The sequence below is a fragment of the Coregonus lavaretus genome (assembly GCF_964263955.1).
Source record: "Coregonus lavaretus genome assembly, chromosome: 23".
NCBI lineage: Eukaryota > Metazoa > Chordata > Actinopteri > Salmoniformes > Salmonidae > Coregonus > Coregonus lavaretus.
Window position 1 is genome coordinate 3,774,884 of NC_140010.1, and position 20,300 is coordinate 3,795,183.

The 20,300-nt window shown below is 44.9% G+C and overlaps 1 protein-coding gene across 1 annotated transcript in view; it reads right to left on the reverse strand.

The window, feature by feature from the left end:
- Positions 1–17,943, reverse strand: part of LOC311098915 (ski-like protein) — a 40,601-nt gene extending 22,658 nt beyond the window's left edge. The window contains exons 1-2 of the mRNA XM_084139462.1: positions 17,837–17,943; positions 11,996–13,346 (exon numbers count right to left, since the gene is read on the reverse strand). Of these exons, the coding sequence (XP_083995588.1) occupies positions 11,996–13,150 (1,155 nt within the window). The 5' untranslated portion in view covers positions 13,151–13,346; positions 17,837–17,943. The remainder of the gene's footprint in view (positions 1–11,995; positions 13,347–17,836) is intronic.
- Positions 17,944–20,300: the final 2,357 nt, after the last annotated feature.

Here is a 20,300-nt window from a genome sequence, read left to right on the forward strand (position 1 = left end):
GAAAACAGCCCTAATGTTGGAAACAATCATTATGTTGCCATCCATTTATTTATTTTCCAAGCTATAGCAAACAACAATGTACATACAGCAGGTTAAAATAAATAGTTTGGACTGCTTCCTGTTTTCATCTTTGCCATGGATATTTTTTTGCAATACTGGTATCATCACTGCCCTATAAGTTGAGAAAACAATTACAGTTGAAGTGGGAAGTTTACATACACCTTCGCCAAATAGATTTAAACTCAGTTGTCACAATTCCTGACATTTATTCTTAGTAAAAATACAGACTTAGGTCAGTTAGGATAACCACTTTAATTTAAGAATGTGAAATGTCAGAATAATAGCAGAGATAATTATTTATTTCAACTTTTATTTTGTTCATCACATTCCCAGTGGGTCAGAAGTTTACATACACTCAATTAGTATTTGGTAGCATTGCCTTTAAATTGTTTAACTTGGGTCAAACATTTTGGGTAGCCTTCCACAAGCTTCCCACAATAAGTTGGGTGAATTTTGGCCCATTCCTCCTGACAGAGCTGGTGTAACTGAGTCAGGTTTGTAGGCCTCCTTGCTCGCACACGCTTTTTCAGTTCTGCCCACAAAATGTCCATAGGATTGAGATCAGGGCTTTGTGATGGCCACTCCAATACCTTGACTTTGTTGTTCTTAAGCCATTTTGCCACAACATTGGAAGTATGCTTGGGATCATTGTCCATTTGGAACACCCATTTGCGACCAATCGTTAACTTCCTGACTGATGTCTTGAGATGTTGCTTCAATATATCCACATACATTTTCCTTCCTCATGATGCCATCTATTTTGTGAAGTGCACCAGTCCCTCCTGCAGCAAAAGACCCCCACAGCATGATGCTGCCACCCCTGTGCTTCACGGTTGGGATGGTGTTCTTCGGCTTGCAAGTACCCCCTTTTTCCTCCAAACATAACGATGGTCATTATGACCAAACAGTTATATTTTTGTTTCATCAGACCAGAGGACATTTCTCCAAAAAGTAAGATCTTTGTCCCCATGTGCAGTTGCAAACCGTAGTCAGGCTTTTTTATGGCGGTTTTGGAGCAGTGGCTTCTTCCTTGCTGAGTGGCCTTTCAGGTTATGTCGATATAGGACTCGTTTTACTGTGGATATAGATACTTTTGTACCTGTTTCCTCCAGCATCGTCACAAGGTCCTTTGCTGTTGTTCTGGAATTGATTTGCACTTTTCACACCAAAGTATGTTCATCTCTAGGAGACAGAACGCGTCTCCTTCCTGAGCGGTATGACGGCTGCGTGATCCCATGTTTTTTTTATACTTGCGTACTATTAGCCTATCAGAAGCTTCTAAAGCCATGACATCATTTTCTGGAATTTTCCAAGCTGTTTAAAAAAGGCACAGTCAACTTAGTGTATGTAAACTTCTGACCCACTGGAATTGTAATACAGTGAATTATAAGTGAAATAAATCTGTCTGTAAACAATTGTTGGAAAAATTACTTGTGTCATGCACAAAGTAGATGTCCTAACCGACTTTCCACAAATTTCTTGTTAACAAACTATAGTTTTGCCGTGGTTGAAAAACAAGTTTTAATGACTCCACCCTAAGTGTATGTAAACTTCCGACTTCAACTGCACGTGACTATTCCATTGTTGGAATACACATCGGGTCACAATTTGATAACCTGGTTCTTGACTCGACCTTCACATCCAGTTGGGGAGTTGCAGCGATGAGACGAGATCGTAATTGGATCGCAATTGGATATCACCAAAATGGGGAGAAAAAGGGAGTAGAATTACTAAAAATAGAATAGAAAATAAAAAAGATATGTTGAAAGTTGTTGAAAGAGGGCACTCATTCCCACGGTATGTTGTGTGAACGAGGTTTAACTAACACCCTATTGACATTAAAAGGGAGGAGAGGTTGACTAGGCTACTAGGTAAAGGCGGGGCTACTAGGTAAAGGCGGGGCTACTAGGTAAAGGCGGGGCTACTAGGTAAAGGCGGGGCTACTAGGTAAAGGCGGGGCTACTAGGTAAAGGCGGGGCTACTAGGTAAAGGCGGGGCTACTAGGTAAAGGCGGGGCTACTAGGTAAAGGCGGGGCTACTAGGTAAAGGCGGGGCTCTACAGTGCCACCATTTTACTCGCTTATGCACTTAAATATTTTGCTGTGCGACCTGGAACTTCAATTTTACGAGCACCAGTGCGCCTAGAAAAAAAAAAAAAGAGGGATTCTGGCTTTATTACCTCAAATATTTTAGATTGTGCTCCTAAATTTCTTGGTGTGCACCTACATTTTTTCATCTTCGAGCCCTTGGTAAAGGGAGGAGGGTTTAGCCATTATGGAAGAGACCAGACCGGGGTCGTGTTCAGTAGAACACATTGTAGCAAAACACTGAAGCGAAAACCCCAAAACGAGCGTTTATTGGAAAAGTTCAGGTAGCTACCTCCTCCAGTTCTCCCCCCGTTTGGTACCTCCCGAATACGACCATGGGCCTTGACTCCTCAACACTCCAACAGGGATATGGAATCAGCCGCCGTTGAGGAAAACAAACTTCCAGAAGTCTCACAGGCACCGGTACACCCCCCCGACCAGTGTGTTAGTTTAACCCCTCCTCCGCGCCAGCCTGCCACTGTTTACACAGTGTCAATGTGCACATTGTAACCCAGTCCAAGGGTTTTCAGACACACACACACACAAAGGTAAGCTCTCCTAGCTCCAACAGTGCAGTAATATCTAATAATACATACAAATCTAAAAGTAAAAAGAATGGAATTAAGAAATATTAAGACGAGCAATGTCGGAGTCCGGAGTGTGTGTGAGAGATACATACAAAGATATGTGGACACCCCTTCAAATTAGTGGATTGTATTTCAGCCACACCCGTTGCTGACAGGCATATAAAATCGAACACACAGCCATGCAATCTCCATAGACAAACATTGGCAGTAGAATGGCCGTACTGAAGAGCGCAGTGACTTTCAACGTGGCACCGTCATAGGATGCCACCTTTACAACGAGTCAGTTCGTCACATTTCTGCCCTGTTAGAGCTGCCCCTGTCAACTATAAGTGCTGTTATTGTGAAGTGGAAAAATCTAGGACCAACAACGGCCCAGCAACGAAGTGGTAGGCCACACAAGCTCACAGAATGGGACCTCCGAGTGCTGAAGCGCGTAAAGAGTGTCTGTCCTCGGTTGCAACACTCACTACAGTTCCAAACAGCCTCTGGGAGCAACGTCAGCACAATAACTATTCGTCGGGATCTTCATGAAATGGGTTTCCATGGCCGAGTAACCACACACAAGCCTAAGATCACCATGCGCAATGCCAAGCGTCGGCTGGAGTGGTGTAAAGCTCACCGCCATTGGACTCTGGAGCAGTGGAAACACGTTCTCTGGAGTGATGAATCACGCTTTACCATCTGGCAGTCCAACGGACGTATCTGGGTTTGGCGGATGCCAGGAGAACGCTACCTGCCCCAATGCATAGTGCCAACTGTAAAGTTTGGTGGAGGAGGAATAATGGTCTGGGGCTGTTTTTCCATGGATCGGGCTAGGCACCTTAGTTCCAGTGAAGGGAAATCTTAATGCTACAGAATACGATGACATTCTATACAATTCTGTGCTTCCAATTTTGTGGCAACAGTTTGGGGAAGGCCCTTTCCTGTTTCAGTATGACAATGTCCCCATGCACAACGCGGGTTCCATACAGAAATGATTTGTCGAGGTCGGGGTGGAAGAACTTGATTTGCCTGCACAGGGGGGGACTAACTCCATATTAATGCCCATGATTTTGGAATGAGATGGCCATGTAGTGAATACATTATGGACAGTATGTGGATAGAACATATACTATATCTGAAGAACACGTGAATAGAACACTATGTACAGCAATAGTTGAATAGGATGGCCTTGACTAGAATACAGTATATACGTATGAAATTGGTAAAACAGTATGTAAACATGATTAAAGTGACCAGTGTTCCATTATTAAAGTGACAAGTGTTCCATTATTAAACTGACCAGTGTTCCATTATTAAACTGACCAGTGTTCCATTATTAAACTGACCAGTGTTCCATTATTAAACTGACCAGTGTTCCATTATTAAACTGACCAGTGTTCCATTATTAAACTGACCAGTGTTCCATGTCTATGTACATCGGACAGCAGCCTCTAAAGTGTAGGGATGAGTAACCATCCGGTTAGTGACAGTGACTAAGTTCAGGGCACTGGGTGGAGGCCGGCTAGTGACAGTGACTAAGTTCAGGGCACTGGGTGGAGGCCGGCTAGTGATGGCTATTTAACAGTCTGATGGCCTTGAGATAGAAGCTGTTTTTCAGTCTCTCGGTCCCAGCTTTGATGCACCTGTACTGACCTCGCCTTCTGGATGATAGCGGGGTGAACAGGCCGTGGCTCGATAGGCTGAGGTCTTTGATGATCTTCTTGGCCTTCCTGTGACACCGGGTGCTGTAGGTATCCTGTAGGTTAGGCAGTGTGCTTCCGGTGATGCGTTGGGCTGACTGCACAACCCTCCGGAGAGCCCTGCGGTTGCAGACGGTGCAGTTGCCTTACCAGGCGGTGATACAGCCTGACAGGATGCAATATACAGTGAGGGAAAAAAGTATTTGATCCCCTGCTGATTTTGTATGTTTGCCCACTGACAAAGAAATGATCAGTCTATAATTTTAATGGTAGGTTTATTTGAACGGTGAGAGACAGAATAACAACAAAAACATCCAGAAAAACGCATGTCAGAAATGTTCTAAATTGATTTGCATTTTAATGAGGGAAATAACTATTTGACCCCCACTCAATCAGAAAGATGTCTGGCTCCCAGGTGTCTTTTATACAGGTAACGAGCTGAGATTAGGAGCACACTCTTAAAGGGAGTGCTCCTAATCTCAGTTTGTTACCTCTATAAAAGACACCTGTCCACAGAAGCAATCAATCAATCAGATTCCAAACTCTCCACCATGGCCAAGACTAAAGAGCTCTCCAAGGATGTCAGGGACAAGATTGTAGACCTACACAAGGCTGGAATGGGCTACAAGACCATCGCCAAGCAGCTTGGTGAGAAGGTGACAACAGTTGGTGCGATTATTCGCAAATGGAAGAAACACAAAAGAACTGTCAATCTCCCTCGGCCTGGGGCTCCATGCAAGATCTCACCTCGTGGAGTTGCAATGATCATGAGAACGGTGAGGAATCAGCCCAGAACTACACGGGAGGATCTTGTCAATGATCACAAGGCAGCTGAGACTATAGTCACCAAGAAAAAATTGGTAACACACTACGCCGTGAAGGACTGAAATCCTGCAGCGCCCGCAAGGTCCCCCTGCTCAAGAAAGCACATATACAGGCCCGTCTGAAGTTTGCCAATGAACATCTGAATGATTCAGAGGAGAACTGGGTGAAAGTGTTGTGGTCAGATGAGACCAAAATCGAGCTCTTTGACATCAACTCAACTCGCCGTGTTTGGAGGAGGAGGAATGCTGCCTATGAACCCAAGAACACCATCCCCACCGTCAAACATGGAGGTGGAAACATTATGCTTTGGGGGTGTTTTTCTGCTAAGGGGACAGGACAACTTCACCGCATCAAAGGGACGATGGACGGGGCCATGTACCCCATCAAATCTTGGGTGAGAACCTCCTTCCCTCAGCCAGGGCATTGAAAATGGGTCGTGGATGGGTATTCCAGCATGACAATGACCCAAAACACACGGCCAAGGAAACAAAGGAGTGGCTCAAGAGGAAGCACATTAAGGTCCTGGAGTGGCCTAGCCAGTCTCCAGACCTTAATCCCATAGAAAATCTGTGGAGGGAGCTGAAGGTTCGAGTTGCCAAACGTCAGCCTCGAAACGTTAATGACTTGGAGAAGATCTGCAAAGAGGAGTGGAACAAAATCCCTCCTGAGATGTGTGCAAACCTGGTGGCCAACTACAAGAAACGTCTGACCTCTGTGATTGCCAACAAGGGTTTTGCCACCAAGTACTAAGTCATATTTTTTTTTTTTTTTTTTTTTATTTAACCTTTATTTAACCAGGTAAGCCAGTTGAGAACAAGTTCTCATTTACAACTGCGACCTGGCCAAGATAAAGCAAAGCGATAAAAACAACAGAGTTACATATGGGGTAAAAAACAGTCAAAAATACAACAGAAAATATATATACAGTGTGTGCAAATGTAGCAAGTTATGGAGGTAAGGCAATAAATAGGCTATAGTGCAAAATAATTACAATAGTATTAACACTGGAATGCTAGATGTGCAAGAGATTATGTGCAAATAGAGATACTGGGGTGCAAAAGAGCAAAATAAATAACAATATAGGGATGAGGTAGTTGGGTGGGCTAATTTCAGATGGGCTGTGTACAGGTGCAGTGATCGGTAAGGTGCTCTGACAACTGATGCTCATGTTTTGCAGAGGGGTCAAATACTTACTTCCCTCATTAAAATGCAAATCAATTTTTTTTTAAATTTGACATGCATTTTTCTGGATTTTTGTTGTTGTTATTCTCTCTCACTGTTCAAATAAACCTACCATTAAAATTATAGACTGATCATGTCTGTCAGTGGGCAAACATACAAAATCAGCAGGGGATCAAATATTTTTTTCCCCTCACTGTATATATATATATTTTAAAAAACTATTAAGTTAACTATCTAAGATGTGCCAAATAAATTATCTTCAGCTTGATTTTGCTAACTTGCTAACTTTAGCTAAGTGGCTAACTTTAGATTGCAAGATCAAGCTTCTTGGTAAGAGCAGCAGTGCCCTCCTGGATTAAGATCCCCGGTTCCTAATATTTGTTTTGTGTGTGCTGCAAACTGCGTTGAGATACTTGCATAACTTCATGAGCTGGGTTGTCTGTCCATGCGCTCGTTAGCATTTACCTAGCATCCGCTATGAGACTTCCTTAGTACTCGTTAGCATTTTGGTAAGTGACGTTTTACGTTTGGATAAAAAAAAAAAAAAAAGTGCGTACCTTGTTTGCACTACCGGTAATACCGTATATCCCAGGATGGCCCAGTCATGGTATAATGGGTATGGAAATCTGGATACAGCCCAATTTAGTCTCTCTTCAACGTTCAGTTGGATGTGGAAACAGTGAATCAGTCAAGTGTGTTATATCACCCTCGAGTAGACAGTCACCTGCTTCCTCTACTACAGAACCTTCACAGGAATCTGCTCTGTGTCCTTTCAGAACTGCCCAGGTTCATTTCACAGTGTGAATGCTTCAGAACTGCCCAGGTTCATTTCACAGTGTGAATGCTTCAGAACTGCCCAGGTTCATTTCACAGTGTGAATGCTTCAGAACTGCCCAGGTTCATTTCACAGTGTGAATGCTTCAGAACTGCCCAGGTTCATTTCACAGTGTGAATGCTTCAGAACTGCCCAGGTTCATTTCACAGTGTGAATGCTTCAGAACTGCCCAGGTTCATTTCACAGTGTGAATGCTTCAGAACTGCCCAGGTTCATTTCACAGTGTGAATGCTTCAGAACTGCCCAGGTTCATTTCACAGTGTGAATGCTTCAGAACTGCCCAGGTTCATTTCACAGTGTGAATGCTTCAGAACTGCCCAGGTTCATTTCACAGTGTGAATGCTTCAGAACTGCCCAGGTTCATTTCACAGTGTGAATGCGTGTGCACCACTGCACACAGTAGTACAGAAGTTGTCTAGTAGTCAACATTAAATTCCACCAATCAGAAGACAGACAAAGATAGGAAAAACAAGTTCAACCAACCAAGACAGAAACAATATACAGAACAGTCCCCTCCAGACACAAGACAGAACAGTCCCCCTCCAGACAGAACAGTCCCCCTCCAGACAGAACAGTCCCCCTCCAGACAGAACAGTCCCCCTCCAGACAGAACAGTCCCCCTCCAGACAGAACAGTCCCCTCCAGACAGAACAGTCCCCTCCAGACAGAGAGGGGAAAAAAGTAATCTTCACCTGAAACTGTATGTCACACACACACACACACACACACACGAGGGCCTCTGAGGAGTGAGAGACACAGGGATGTGTCACTAACTTCCAGTTATTTGCAGCTCATTACACAGAGACAGCAGGGTCTCACACACACACACACACACACACACACACACACACACCCCTTATGGTGCATCATGTGTCCTGCTGAAGGCGTGTATTACCCTGCTCCTGCAGTGGAGACGTGTCTGTGACTGAGTGGCCCCAGGTCTGTCCGTCTGGTACTTCTTTCAAACGGTATTTTGCCTGGATTGGGCAATGTTTATATGACCCCCCTTATAAACAAAGGCCATTTGTACCACATTCTTGCCTGCATAAGTATTTTATACCTCCCGTGTGCATGCCGGCTTGCCGGGGATGAGTGGTAGCAGTAGTGTGCAGATGTGGGTGGGCGTCTATTTTAAAATCTGACATTGATCGATTTATCAAGACGAGTCTCCACGCTTGTCTTAAGCAGTGCGATGGTGCTGTCCAAATCAAAATGGTGCTGAAATCATAATCTAGTTGACCACACGCAGGTAGGCTATTGCTTCAAATGTATTACAACGATTGGATGACCTTGGGAGTTTCAGTAAGCAACAGTTTGATACATACCTTCAAAATTGGATTAGCTTACTTCATTACAATGTTTTCATACTTCAGTGATATTTATTCCCACAGTAATTCTTAAATGGATCCATCCAGTTGTGATTAAGAAAACAGTGCATGCTTAGTGGTGGGCTATGCAAAGAGATGGGAGAAGTGACACGCCTCCGCAAAGTTTAGAACTGGCAGGAGGATGGTTAACTGTCGTTGCCTAGCAACCATCAAGAACTTGCCAATGCCACCTCAGCATCACGGCTATGTTTCATACTAAAGCCGTAGGCAGAGAACTTTACCCAAATGATTACTAGGTTATTAGGCGGAAAAAAAAAAAAACGTTGGCTTTGATAGTGGCAATACCTTTCAGATATAAAGAAAAGGTGGGGGGGAAAAAAAAAAGTTGCCGGTATGGTCAAGTTGGCGGAAAAACGTCTTAGTATGAAAAAGATGCGAGTCTCTCAGACGAACACAGTGAGCTAAGCAAAAAAGAAAGAAAGAAAAAGAGAAAGAGAAAAAGAAAGGAAGAGAGAGAGAGAGAAAGAGAAAAAGAAAGGAAGAGAGAGAGAGAAAGAGAAAAAGAAAGGAAGAGAGAGAGAAAGAAGGAATGTGGGTTGGGCGTTAGACTAGACACCAGACGGTATTTCCGGCACACACAAATTGAAACATACAGGAGAGGCTGAGGCCTCCCTCCCTCCCTCCCTCCCTGCCAGACAGGGAGTGCCAAATGACTGTACAGCAGGCAGTGTTCTCACACCTGCACAGCACACACACTAGAAACACACACACACACACACACACACACACACACACACTAGAAACACACACACACACACACACACACACACACACACACTAGAAACACACACACACACACACTAGAAACACACACACACACTAGAAACACACACACACACACACACACACACACACTAGAAACATACACACACACTAGAAACACACACACACACACTAGAAACATACACACACACTAGAAACATACACACACTAGAAACACACACACACTAGAAACACACACACACACTAGAAACACACACACACACTAGAAACACACACACACACTAGAAACACACACACACACTAGAAACACACACACTTGGAGTCCATAGCCTCTTATTTAACCCATAACCTGCCAGGCTGCATTGAATTCAAAGCAGTCTACCTGGAAAACACCAGTTAAAGTCAGGGTTATCTAACTAATCAACTCTCCTTTAGTAGGCCATCATAAACAGCAAGGCAAAAAACTAAGCCTACGTCCCAAAAACGGGACCCTATTCCCTATAGAGTGCATTATTATTTACCAGAGCCCTATAAAGTAGTGCACTATATAGAAAATAGGGTACTATTTGTGACGTAACCTAATAGTCCAGTTTGATCAAGAGGAGAAGAGGTCCTGTCAAGAGACATAGCGATGAACCAGTCAATGGAGGAGAAACCATCTAGAGCTGTGTGGGTCCATCTGGCCGTTTCTATGGGTCCATCTGGCCGTTTCTATGGGTCCATCTGGCCGTTTCTATGGGTCCATCTGGCCGTTTCTATGGGTCCATCTGGCCGTTTCTATGGGTCCTGCTGGACGTTTCTATGGGTCCATCTGGCCGTTTCTATGGGTCCATCTGGCCGTTTCTATGGGTCCTGCTGCCCGTTTCTATGGGTCCTGCTGCCCGTTTCTATGGGTCCTGCTGCCCGTTTCTATGGGTCCTGCTGCCCGTTTCTATGGGTCCATCTGGCCGTTTCTATGGGTCCATCTGGCCGTTTCTATGGGTCCTGCTGCCCGTTTCTATGGGTCCTGCTGGCCGTTTCTATGGGTCCATCTGGCCGTTTCTATGGGTCCTGCTGCCCGTTTCTATGGGTCCTGCTGCCCGTTTCTATGGGTCCTGCTGCCCGTTTCTATGGGTCCTGCTGCCCGTTTCTATGGGTCCTGCTGCCCGTTTCTATGGGTCCTGCTGCCCGTTTCTATGGGTCCTGCTGCCCGTTTCTATGGGTCCATCTGGCCGTTTCTATGGGTCCTGCTGCCCGTTTCTATGGGTCCTGCTGCCCCGTGCTCAGCTCTGCTCTCTCCCACTTTTTTTTTTTTTTTTTTACATAAGTAATGACAAAGAGAAAATGTCAAAAAAAAAAACTCTGCTCTGTAGAATCCTCTGTTTGGTTCTGGTCCTCAGTGAAAATCACTGGTGGTGATGGTGATGCAAATTGGGCATTCCCCCATGCATGGGCTCGGGTTGCCGGTTACTGTACACTCCAGTTCAGTGGTACGAATAAAGATCAAGGGCCAGTTTCCCAGACACATCTTAAGCCTAGTCCTGGTCTAAGAAGGCATTCCATTAAGATTATCCATTTAAATTGTGTTTTTAAACCATCAACACATTTAAATGACTTAAAAATAACTCTGGAATGCTTTAAAAAAAAAAGTATTTTAAATAGGGGAGGGGTGAATGTAATGAATCTAAACTGTCCCCCCTTTCTAGCCGAGAGGTCTGAGGGAGGGAGAGTCCACTAGTCCAGTCAGTGCTGTGGCCTATTGTCTAATGATGGTTCTAGTGAACTCCAGCTGACCTGAAGGACAAATGATGCTTTTCCCCTGTGTGACACACACACACACACACTGCAGTGACCAGAGACCCAGAGGGGGGAGAGACCAGCTGGTCAGCGGTCAGCCTGTCCGCCCCTCCTCTGATGTACTACACCCTCTCGACTTACCCCCACACTAGTGGGTCGCTAGTGTTTTATGGAAACGTCAGCTCTAGTGTTATTGTGTATCCATCAGGCGTGTGACACTAAAGACCTGGGGCGAGCACAATCAACAACCTCTGCACATGCTAAATATGTGTATGCGACCAATACAATTTGATGTGATTTCAAGACCGTTGCTTTGTGAGAAAGTGGTTAAGTTCACAGTCAGCCCTTGTTATGTAAATTTACATTTTAGTCATTTACATTTAAGTCATTTAGCCGACGCGCTTATCCAGAGCGACTTACAAGAGCAAATTAGGGTTCCGTGCCTTGCTCAAGGGCACAGACCGATTTTTCAACTAGTCGGCTCGGGGATTTCAAACCCAAAACTCTTAACCGCTAAGCTACCTGCCATGCCAGCTGAAAAGTACCCAGGGCCCGAGTTTGGCTCCAAGTCAGAGCAGACCCACCAGAGACATGGCACAGTGAGACACGGGTGCCGGTGCGCATAGATGGAAACGGAAAAGTATTTTGGGTAAAACACCAGAGTAAATCTTCAACGAAAACTCACCATACAGGCAGCAGGAGTGGTGTCACCTATCCTGTGTACCGTGCTATACACACACACACACACACACACACACCCCCCCGAGGCACATAGCTAGGGCTTGTTTCTCTAGACTCTACCAACCAATGACATCGACAGTAGTCAAAAGCAAACATATCGGTTACTTACTTTGTCGCCGGTTCGGTTGTAGTGGAACTTGTCCTTCACGTCCTCCAGCAGCTGTTTGAGCTGCGGTTCCTCTGCCGTCCCCAGGTACTTCCTCCCCAGCTGCAGGTAGCATGGCCATTTGGCTGAGTCAAAGCCCCAGTGACAGGTCCTCTTGTCCGGCGACTTGTGAGAGTGCATCACAAACTTCTGCGGAGAGAAGAGCAGCTGGCATTCCATGCACTGAATACAGGGCGACTCGGGCTTGGCGTAGAATTGGGGAACGAACAGACCCTGGCATTTCCCCAGACACTGGTGCTCCACCTGGAAGCTCGCCTCCGTCTCGAGGAGCCCCTGGCCGGGTAGCTTGGTGATGGGTTCAGAGGGGAGGACGGCCCCCGGGCGGAGCAGGGCGTTGCAGAGGCGCTGGGCGTCAGTTAAGGTGATGAGGCCGCAGGACGGAGCATTGAAGGGTAAAATACCCAGCACCTTGAGTATGTGGAGCTGTTCCCCGTCACAGCGCGAGCAGTACACGTAGAGCTCGTCGCACACCGCGTTGATCTGCTGCAAGGAGAAGTGGCGGAGAACCGAGTTGAGCACCTGGGGGAGGCAGAGGCGCTTCTCCCCACCGACGGCGAAGCAGGAGATGGATTCTCCCTCGAGAAGGGAGTGGCTGAGCTCCGTGGAGCTGTCACTGGGTACCAGCAGGGGTATACCTCCCAGCACTGGAGGGGAGGGTAGAGGTGCCATGCCAGGGCAGGAACCAGGGCCAGGGGAGGAGGATGCTTCATGGCCGGAGCGGGCAGAGAAGGCTGCTGGGCCCCCCAGAGAGCGAGCGCTGCTTAGGGTGAAGGCTGCCAGCGTGTGTTTCAGCCCAGGGCTCAGGTCTAAAGCTTTGGCTCCACATACCTGAAGCACACCTCTACTGTCCATCTCTATTGATCTAGCCATGCCTGGATCCACCTCCCCGTCCTGGGTCTGCTCCTCCCCAGCCTCCCTCTTCACCTTGGGGGTCTGGGGCAGGGTGTCCAGGCTGCGGCGCTTCAGGTTCATCTCAGCCATCAGCCTCTTCTTGATAGGCACGTCTTCTATTCTCTCACGGTACAGCTGCTTCATGTTGCCCTTGAACGAGGTCAGGTCTTTGAATGGGGTTTTCAGACTTGTCTGTGTACTGGCCATGTCAGAGTTAATAGAGCTACGGGTCCGTCTTTCCACTACCACCTACACTTGGATCTATTAGTCCCAGTTGATAAGTCAATGTGGGTTTTGTTAGTTTCTTTTCAAACGTTCCAGATCTTCTGTTGTTCAGAAAGGTACATGTTGGAGACAGCAGTGTTTCTGTTCAGATTGTTGCGTCTTAGTCTCTGTCTGCTTCCTGTAGGGGATGGGAAGGGTTCAGACGTTAACACAAACTAAGAGGGGAAACGAAGTGGGGGGGGGGGCGGGGGGGGACATATACTTTTTTTTTTTTTTCTCTTGCCGGTAAAACTCAAACTATGTTTAAATGTATTCCATGTGTAAGAGGAAAGCCCTATAATTGTCAAAGACTCCAGCCACGCAAGTCATAGACTTCTCTCTGCTACCGTACAGCAAGCGGTAACGATGCACCAAGTCTGGAACCAACAGGACCCAGAACAGGTTCTACCCCAAAGCCATAATACTGCTAAATAGTTAACCTGATAGCTACCCGGACTATCTGCCCTTGACCCTTTTTTCCACTAACTCGTTTACATTTTAGTCATTTAGCAAACTCTTTTGACTCATCACATACGATGCTGCTACGGTTTACTATGTATCCTGTTGCCTAGTCAATTAATCCCTACCTATATGCACAGATCTACCTCAATGACCTTGTACATCGACTGCGTACCCCGTGTATATAGCCACGTTATCTTTACTCATGGGGTATTTATTAATAGGTTTTCTATTCTTTCTCTATTTTCTTTCACTCTGTGTTGTTGGGAAGGACCCGTAACTAAGCATTTCACTGTTAGTCTACACCTGTTGTTTACAAAGCATGTGACAAATAACATTTTATTTGATAGAATTAGACTAATTATCACATTAAATGTTTGAGGAGGGGAGGGGGGTTTGCGAGATATATATATATATATATATAGATATATATATATAAACATTCAAGGTGGGGTTTTTCTTCTTTATGGAGCCTATCCTGTTTGAGGGTTGAGTGGCTCAACTAAACCATTGGGGGCCAAATGGCAATTACCATACCTCACCACCCAAACATCTCCCCATTCAGCCCTTGTCATTGAACCCCATGGGGCAATTTGCATCCCATGTTTTCACTCAACAGCAGTAAAGCACCATTCCATTGCCAACAGAAAGTGCTAGTTTTGTCAAGTTAAACCAACCAGGTGGCCAGACAACAAACAACTAGTATATAGTGAGTCTCTCTGGCCCTCTCTCGGTCACTAAATACTGTCATAAAAAGTTCACACTTGGTGCAGCCCATTAAAAAAAATGGATCTAAATTGGCCAAATAGCCATCCTCCCCAGTGCCACCAGTTGTGCTGCCTGCCCTCAAGCCAAGGTCTACTCTGCATCTAACCCTGGGATGACCCCATCAACAAGGTGACATACAATTGATAAAAGAGTAACGGCACTCATTGAACCAGTTCAATTGACCCTTCGGTAAGCCCCGCCACCCTTGGTTATCGTTGCAACCTCTTGACAACATTTTCCCGGAAGGCCCAATTCCCCAGTCAACCACGGGCTAAATCCCCTCACAATGATCTCAAACTGTGTTTCTAATACACAATTAAATTAAAAACAGAGTAGCCCTGGCTAATCAGAAAACTCTTGGGTATGTTGTGGTGGACTGTCATTACAATTGCTTAATGGGAATCTGGTAAAATTATGTGTGTAGTGCAGCTAGCAACTGAATGACTTAATTCACTTGTCAGCACGCAGTCAAAGCTTCTAGTGCTCTCAAATAATATCCTGATGTCAACAGCAGATGGGAGTTGTATTCATACCATTGCTAACTTAGCTAGATAACATACATTGAGAAAACAAGTTATATTAAAAGATGCACTATGTAGAAATCGCTCCACATTTCCTGGTTGCTAAAACTCTAATACTTCACCTAATTTCGGTTTGTCACTAAACAAGCATAGCATCTAAACCACTGTGAAATATATTTTCCATAACCAAAAATATTGTATTTTAAACTGTTTGAAGCTGGTGTTCAAAACCGAAAGTAAAAGATGCAAAAACTAAACTTAAGAACGGGAAGCATAGAAATATCGCACATAGAACAGATCTACCGCTTCTTAGACTTGCTTTCGATGAGAATGACAGATCTATAACACACATTTCTATGTGAATTTGGTCAGGTCGCCCAAAAAGTTACATATTGCAGCTTTAAATTGCTAGCTATCTAGCTTTCTAGCTAGCATTCACAATGTGTTTGGTGGTCAATGAGACTTGAGAGCTAACGTAGCAAACAATGTAACCAAAGTATAATTTCGGATTTTTTTAAAAACTCCATCAACAGGCTCTGCATTTCAGGAATCACAGTAGCAAGTACTCCTGGTGTACTGTTAAATTATTTAGCCATTGAAACGTGTATTTTTTAAAGGAAAGTCTAAATTTTTGCCATAGCCCTCATTTACTGGCTTTTTATGCGATTTAAACTTGAGCTTGCCGGAGGTGTCAGACTAGAGGACAGTTGCTATCAATTGGAGCGCTGAGATCAATCAATAAAACCTCCCGAGTGGCGCAGTGCTAGCTGTGCCACTAGAGATCCTGGTTCGAATCCAGGCTCTGTCGTAGCCGGCTGCGACCGGGAGACCCATGGGGCGGCGCACAATTGGCCCAGCGTCGTCCAGGGTAGGGGAGGGAATGGCTGGCAGGGATGTAGCTCAGTTGGTAGAGCATGGCGTTTGCAACGCCAGGGTTGTGGGTTCGATTCCCACGGGGGGCCAAAAAAAATTAAATAATGTATGCACTCACTAACTAAGTCGCTCTGGATAAGAGCGTCTGCTAAATGACGTAAATGTAAATGAGATTGGTTGCCGAACATTCTGGGGCGGGGCTTAGTGAAGGGTCAATTGTTACTGAAACACAGTGACATTCAATGGACGTTGAACATGGTATTTTCACTGAATCTAGCTGCATTTACTGCATAAATCCGACTATAATAAATGCTGTATACCTAAACGACCGTTTTATTAACAGTAAATACAGTACACGGTGTTGACTACTGTAATCCAACATTAGGAAAATATATCTACAGCATTTCAGTGGTAACCCTCAACATTGGGCAAGAACATGACAACCACCCTCCCATTTAGCTAGCTACAATCACATTGAGTGCTTGTGTGACCAATATAATCCATTTTAAAAAATGGACTGTCAAAGACAAACATATAGGGCATAAAAATATAAATACTGCGTTTAGGCAGTCCAATGTCTTTAACAGCGCATATTCAGTAGCCGTGTGCGGACTACCGTACAGCATCACCGACTGACGTCCATGCAGTAACTACAGTTTGTACACCGCTGCCAGATCTTTCCACCAAAGCAAGCCACTACATTTCACATTTTAGTCATTTAGCAGACGCTCTTATCCAGAGCGACTTACAGTTAGTGAGTGCATACATTTTCATACTGGCCCCCCCAGTGGGAATCGAACCCACAACCCTGGCGTTGCAAACGCGATGCTCTACCAATTGAGGTACACTATCAGGGTACAAAAAGCGAGGCTGCAGACCAAGCTGGTCGCAGTGATTGTAAAAATCCCATTCCCTAGTATGGCTCCGCGGCATAAGAACATGTAATTAAATGCAATAATATCGAATGCTTCACCAATGCAATGGAGGAGAGAGCAGGTTCAAGGCGAGATTCACCACCCTCGATTCTCGCGTGGACTTCCAACCAAAACTGACATTTTTCCACGCAACAAAAAAATAGTTGTTTTTTGGACACGGTTGTTAAATATTTTTAAAAAACGTCAATTTCCTCTTGAAAATATATTACATTGACGTTGAGATTCGAGGGTCCCTTGCCCTGTATTTTTCTCTATTTCGCGCAGTATCCCCTTCATAGTTAGCAAGGACAACGCGCACAGCTCCATTCATTCCTCTCCTCTCCTCTCCTCTCCAAGCCTCCCTTTCTCTCGCTCTCTCTCCCTCGTCTACAAACTGTACTCCCCCTCCTCTGGCTCGCCACGATCATGACACTGGTATGCAGACAGCACTGATAATGACATTCACTGGCTAGGCTGCTGTCTGCTACGAGACTGTCTAACACCGACCTACAATTAATTACCAACTTACATTGACTTTAGCTAGCTGAACGTAGAAAGAAATTCCGGGCTTACCTAACGTTAGTAGCAAACTCAGCCGACACGTCTGAATCCAGAAAATGTGCTAACAAGGCAAAGGCTGTGGTGTATTTTATACCAACGAACCACGACAATTAAGTATTTCGGCAAAATAAAACAGATAAAATACCGAATCTTGTGAGAATTAAATGTTGGGGGGAAAGTAATTATTGCATCACATCTGAGGACTGCGTAAGAGAAAACACAAAGCCAATTCGATAACTCGAATTAACATAGCTTTAGTTCAACTTTAGCTACAAAAATGTATATCCGAGCTAGTTGGGCAAACGGGGCTTGAAGTTAGCTTAGCATAGCCACTGACTACACACCCAACGATGTGTGAAGCCAAAGCCAGCTGAGTTAGCCTAGGCTAGCTAACCACTAGCGACCGCTTGTTAAAACCTCAAAGCATGGCTCCATTTCAGAGAACGTCAAATAATCAAACATGAAAACGTGATAAATTACATATTTACATTAAGCGAATAACAACGTACAGAAACCCGTTTAAAAAGACTTGCCTGAATGAGGTCGTTTCGACTCCTCTTCATTCGGTTCTACCGACCGTCAACAAGCTACAGCTACAAACCACTACTGCTAGAGCCCTGCAACGTCACAGCACTACCTAATGATGATCATACGTCACCCAGACTCGAATTGGGCATTTCACGGAAACTGTGCGGGGGTGTCTGTCTGTCTGTCTGTCTGTCTGTCTCGCTGTCTGTCTGTCTGTCTGTCTGTATGTCTGTATGTCTGTCTGTCTGTCTGTCTCGCAGTCTGTCTGTCTGTCTGTCTCGCAGTCTGTCTGTCTGTCTGTCTGTCTGTCTGTCTGTCTGTCTGTCTCGCTGTCTGTCTGTCTGTCTGTCTGTCTCGCAGTCTGTCTGTCTGTCTATCTGTCTGTCTCGCTGTCTGTCTGTCTGTCTGTCTCGCAGTCTGTCTGTCTGTCTATCTGTCTGTCTCGAAGTCTGTCTGTCTGTCTGTCTCGCAGTCTGGCTTGGTTTGTGGAGAGTGAGAGTGAGAGAGTACAACACTGTATATTACATAATATTACATTTGAAATGTCTTTATTCTTTTGGAACTTCTGAGTGTAATATTTACTGTTAATTTTTATTGTTTATTTCACTTTTGTTTACTATCTACTTCACTTGCTTTGGCAATGTTAACATACGTTTCCCATGCCAATAAAGCCCTTAAATTGAATTGAATTGAATTGAGAGAGAGAGAGCGAGAGAGAGAGAGAGAGAGAGAGAGAGAGAGCGAGAGAGAGAGAGAGAGAGAGAGAGAGAGAGAGAGAGAGAGAGAGAGAGAGAGAGAGAGCGCTGAGCTTTCTCACCGACCATATAACGATTTGTTTTGATTCCCATTCGTTCTGTTCTTGATGTCCTTGAGTCTAGTATATTTAGGTTACATATTAACCAAGGTTTATACTCTGTAAATGGCCCACTATTAATAATATTTTTTAAATTTAAAACAATAATCTTATTATTTAATTATTTTAAACAATTAACAACATATACACAGGCATATCTATACTATACCATATTTTATTCATAATATATCTATTTGGTTCATATTGTTTGGTTTATTTGTTATTTTCTAACACTTTGTTGATCTTGTTCCCAGTAACAACATGTCCTGGGGTGACATTAGTTTGGCAGTTGATCACTCCAAACAACACAATTCATTTGGGCTCTGAGTCAAGTTTGTAAACATACGAAAGGTTGTTTGAGGATAGGAGATAAAATACAACACATCAAATGTGTTTCATGCTGAGATCATTTTGGTGCCCCCCCCCCCCCCCCCCCCCCCCCCCCATTTCCCCAGCAAAATGAAGACAGCAAGGCCAATGACATTTATCTGCAATGTCAATAAGTCATACCTTAGACCTGGCGCCAGTTACAAGTCATAGCTGTGTGATTCACTAGTTGGTGCCTGTGATGAGAGAGGGGGCGTAAAATAGGTGGATTGCTCACTGTGTTAATGAATGTGGAGCTTGGCTGAAATGTGTGACTTGTCTGGATTGACTGGCCTCAGCGGCGTACACCCATTGAAACTGAGAGGGCAGCACACAGGGCCCTTATTTTGTAATACATTTATTACATTAAATAGATACAATATACTGTATACACACAATTCATAATTAATACAAATATATATTATAGATATGGGGAATCGTCAGTGCATGTGGCCTCTGCTCTGACTGGGCTGATAATCATGCATGTGTCCCAAATGGCAACCTATTCCCGGCCGACATAGTGCACTACTTTATACCCTATAGGCCCTGGTCAAAAGTAGTGCACTATATAGGGAAATGTAAAAATAAAATAAAAACTACAACAAAAAACCAATGAATAGGGTGCCATTTAGGAAGCAAATAATAATGATTTACATTTTACATTTACATTTACATCATTTAGCAGACGCTCTTATCCAGAGCCACTTACAAATTGGTGCATTCAACTTATGATAGCAAGTGGGACAGAAGGGGGGGTAGAAGGATTGCTTTATACTATTCCAGGTATTCCTTAAAGAGGTAGGGTTTCAAGTGTCTCCGGAAGGTGGTCAGTGACTCCGCTGTCCTGGCGTCGTGGGGGAGCTTGTTCCACCATTGGGGTGCAGAGCAGCAAATAGCTTTGACTGGGCTGAGCGGGAACTGTGCTCCTGTAGAGGTAGGGGAGCTAGCAGGCCAGAGGTGGATGAATGTAGTGCCCTTGTTTGGGTGTAGGGTCTGATCAGAGCCTGAAAGTAAGGAGGTGCCGTTCCCCTCACAGCTCCGTAGGCAAGCACCATGGTCTTGTAGTAGATGCGAGCCTCAACTGGAAGCCAGTGGAGTGTGCGGAGGAGCGGGGTGACATGAGAGAACTTGGGAAGGTCGAACACCAGACGGGCTGCGGCGTTCTGGATAAGTTGTAGGGGTTTAATGGCACAGGCAGGGAGCCCAGCCAACAGCGAGTTGCAGTAATCCAGACGGGAGATGACAAGTGC